Source organism: Meleagris gallopavo, chromosome 12 (genome assembly GCF_000146605.3).
Source record: "Meleagris gallopavo isolate NT-WF06-2002-E0010 breed Aviagen turkey brand Nicholas breeding stock chromosome 12, Turkey_5.1, whole genome shotgun sequence".
Lineage (NCBI taxonomy): Eukaryota > Metazoa > Chordata > Aves > Galliformes > Phasianidae > Meleagris > Meleagris gallopavo.
In genome coordinates, this window is record NC_015022.2 from 9,893,410 (window position 1) to 9,897,011 (window position 3,602).

General features: G+C 41.7%; 1 protein-coding gene across 1 annotated transcript; it reads left to right on the forward strand.

Moving 5' to 3' along the window:
• Positions 1-6: 6 nt before the first annotated feature.
• C12H15orf48 (chromosome 12 C15orf48 homolog) lies at positions 7-3,602 on the forward strand. Its single transcript, XM_003209457.4, has 5 exons — positions 7-57; positions 133-187; positions 328-416; positions 1,136-1,196; positions 1,834-3,602. The coding sequence occupies exons 2-5, from the start codon at positions 146-148 to the stop codon at positions 1,900-1,902; spliced, it is 261 nt and encodes an 86-aa protein (XP_003209505.1). The 5' UTR covers positions 7-57; positions 133-145; the 3' UTR covers positions 1,903-3,602.

Consider the following 3,602-nt stretch of genomic DNA (forward strand, 5'->3'; position numbering starts at 1 on the left):
GCAGAGCGCGCAGCCCGCCCGCTGCCCCGCGGAGCGCTGCCCGTCCCGTCCCGGCAGGTAACGGATTGCCGTTTCCGTTCGCGGGCCCAGCGGTGCAGAGGAGCGGTGCGCTAACGGGGCCATCTGTTGCAGGTCTGCAGGCAGGATGAGCGCAAGTTTCTTCCAGCTGCTGAGAACGAAGAAAGAAGTAAGTGTGTCCGGCGGCTCCGCTCGGGCCTGCCGCTGTGCCCGGCGTCACAGCGCGGGGGGCGGGAAAGCAACGGGCGTCGCTTCTGCGTTTCTGGTAACCGCTCCGGGCGGCTCACCTCTCCCCTCGGTGTCTTTCAGCTCATCCCCCTGATTGGAGTCGTGTCCTGCGCCGCCGTTGGGGCTCTTGCTTTTTCAGCCTATTCCCTCGTCAGCAAATCCGACGTGATGTAAGCGAACGCTGCTGCTGGAGCAGCCTGGCGCTGCCCCGATCCCTGCTTTGTGGGAAGAGTCAGAAGTCCGAGCCAAGTTCCAGAGCACCGGGAATGACAAAGTTACCGGCGCGTTTTAAGTGCCGACGAAGTTAGCTCCTTTAGGCTAAAGCGAATGGTTTCTCAGCTGTGAATAGGTCACGTTTTTTCTGTGCTTTAGGTGTAATTGGCTTTAGATGCTCCCACAAAGGGACGCTGAGGGCTCAGGGATGCAGGCAGGCAGGCTGGTGCACCTGCACAGTGTGTGACTGTGTGCCCTGCCTGTAAGTCAGAGCTCCGATGGCTCGGCCATGCCTGGCAGCCATGCACAGCTTATGGGAAAATGTCTGTTTATTTTAAAGGGGCAGAAAGAAACATCTTTAGCCACCGGGATTAAAATCCCCTTTTTATTTGAGCCTTTATTTGCTTTTGATTCTCAGCTTTCTTGCCTTAGGATGGCACGTTATACTTGAAGGACATTGGCTGTGTTTGGTGCTCTGGAAGCCAAGAGGAAAGCAAGCATAATTGATTCCTATCCAACACTGAAAAGAGAAATTCCCAAAGCTGTATAGATGTGTTTCAGGGAACTGCTTACCTACAGGAATAGTTGTGCTGATCATAGATTGTTCATACAGGAGAAACACATGTAAGTTCACAGCCTAAAACACAGTACCTTATTGCTTTATCTTCTCTTACAGCATTAACAAGAGTGCCAATCCAGAGCCATGGGAAACTGTTGATCCTACCCGGCCTCAGAAGGTAATTAACACAAATAATAGTGCCAACGGTGTGTATTTCCAGCACGAGGAATGCAACTGAATAGCTGTGTAAGAACCAGGAAAATATTAATAAGAAGAAAAAAAAAATGAAGCTGACACTTTTAAATAAGTGGAGCTTATTATGTAATGAATCTCATTGCGTTATTTAAAGAGGGGAATTCAGGTATTTCATTCCAGGTCTGCTTGGCCCGCAGCTGCTTCTTACCCCGTTCCACTGCTAACAGTAGATGTATGGGCACAGAGGAAATGCTGGTTACACTCACTTGGTTCCTGAATTACAACATTGACTAAGGATGTTTTTGAGTACTGCAGCTGTAAGGAGAAACATCTTAGTTCAGTAGAGCACCTAGGATGATGAGGAAAATAAAATTATTTGGGGAAAATAGTTAAGTTCATTATTTGTTTCATATCAGGGTGATTCTGTTCAACAAAATTTGAGATTATATCCCTTATTGCTTTTGATTACTTTTAATAGGCTAATGTAAAACTATTAGAAATCCTTCACTGATAAATTGATCCATGATATTGCAGGAGGGAAAACTAACATTTTATTGAGAAAGAATTGAATACCGGGGTTTTGCTGATTTCTTTCATATTTTCTTTTTTATTTCTTCCAGCTATTAACAATCCATCAGAAATGGAAACCTATAGAAGAGTTGGAAAGTGTCAAAAAGCTTACGAAGTAACAAGTTTCTGTTGCCTCTAAAGGTACTCTATGAATCTAGTGGAATCACTTCTGCACAAACTTGACTACTGAAATCAGTGTGCGGAAATGCTTCTGCTACATTTCTAGGGTCTCCCTCCATTTTTTGGGCTCTGGATGAGGAGTTTCATGTTGCCTTAGAAGTTGGCATACAACATCCACTTAGTCCAAAACTCTGTGTCAAAGCTCGTTTTCAGTAGGTGTTTGATGTCAGATGTTGAACATTCAGATGGTAATTGAATATGGAAAAAGTTTTCACAATTTTTAAAATAGAATTTTATAGTTCATTTTTCTCAGAATTAATTTTGTAATTTTGTTATAATAAAATCTGTTTAACATTTTGCAACATTCTTTGTAAATTTTGTAAACAGAGACTACCCATAAGCTCTCCTAAAATATTCCTGGTTTGCTCCCTCTTTATCCTATAATTTTATGTTGTATGTGCACTGTATACAGACCAAATAGTCATTGTAGCCAGAAGATGTCTATGTATGGCAGCATATGTTGCCAAAGATACACTTCCATTTATTTCCTACATTAGATGTAATGACAACTTATGTCCCAGTTAAGGTTCTGGGGCTGATACCAGAACTTACATGTGCACTCTGCTTAGACTACCAAGGAGTCTAATAGATGAGTTAAGGCTATATTTGGGAATGCAGGGTGAAAACATAACTTCAGCATGGCTAAAAAGGAATTAAAAATGACAGTTTGTTACATTTGAATGTTGTTCCTGTTTAAACTTTTAAAAAGTTACTGGAATTAGAAAATTTACGTTATCCAAAACTACTTTAACCATTAAATTCTTAATCTTCTGCTAGGTAGTTCACATGCAAACTTAATTTTACTGCATAGCTAGCAGGGCTTTTTTTAACATTTTAGATACAAGCTATGAGGGACTTCTTCAACGAAGAGAAAATGAAAGAGATTAAAAGTAGAAATGACTCTTCAGAGAGACGCTTCCTCTTTAAGCATTTGTTTTCTGATAAATTGGCTAGGGAAATGATGCAACAGGCAGACCCTCACCAAGCTGGTGAGGGCATATCTGCATCCAATGGTAGAACAATCCTTTTCTGAGTTCTTTCTGTAGGTGTCCCATTCCATGCAGTTTCACATGCATTACAAAGTTTCTTCTACATTGGATAATAAGGATGCATGTTACTGGCTGAGAGGAAGGAAGAAAACTGAAACAAATTAATTTGAAGAAGCCCCTCCTCAAGTGAGTAATAGTGAACGTCCTGCTGGAGGTTATTCTGCTGCAGCGAGCACCTAACAGGTTAGCAGTGAAGCTTTGGAGGATTTGTTTTCTTAAAGGTGTATTTGACGCTGAGAAGAAAGCGTTAAAATGTTATTTATCACACTTGTGCTAAGTTGCAGTGTAAAATTTGGATAAGTAAGTATGACTCAGCAGCATTTAGGAGTGATAGGATTTAGAGGACTTCAGAGTACAAGCTTGGCTTTCATTTTATGGAATGATGCTATGAGATAAATTGGGTGGTATGTAACCACAAAAACCAGAGCTCTGGGGAATACAACTTCTAAGCATTTAAACAGAAGCACTGTAAACTATTTTCTGTAAGTTATTGCATATTTCCATATTTTGCTTGTCTGTATCAGTACAAAAACATGCTGTGCTGTGCTCTGAGTTGATACATGAATTAAATGAGTTTGTCCTTCAGTAAA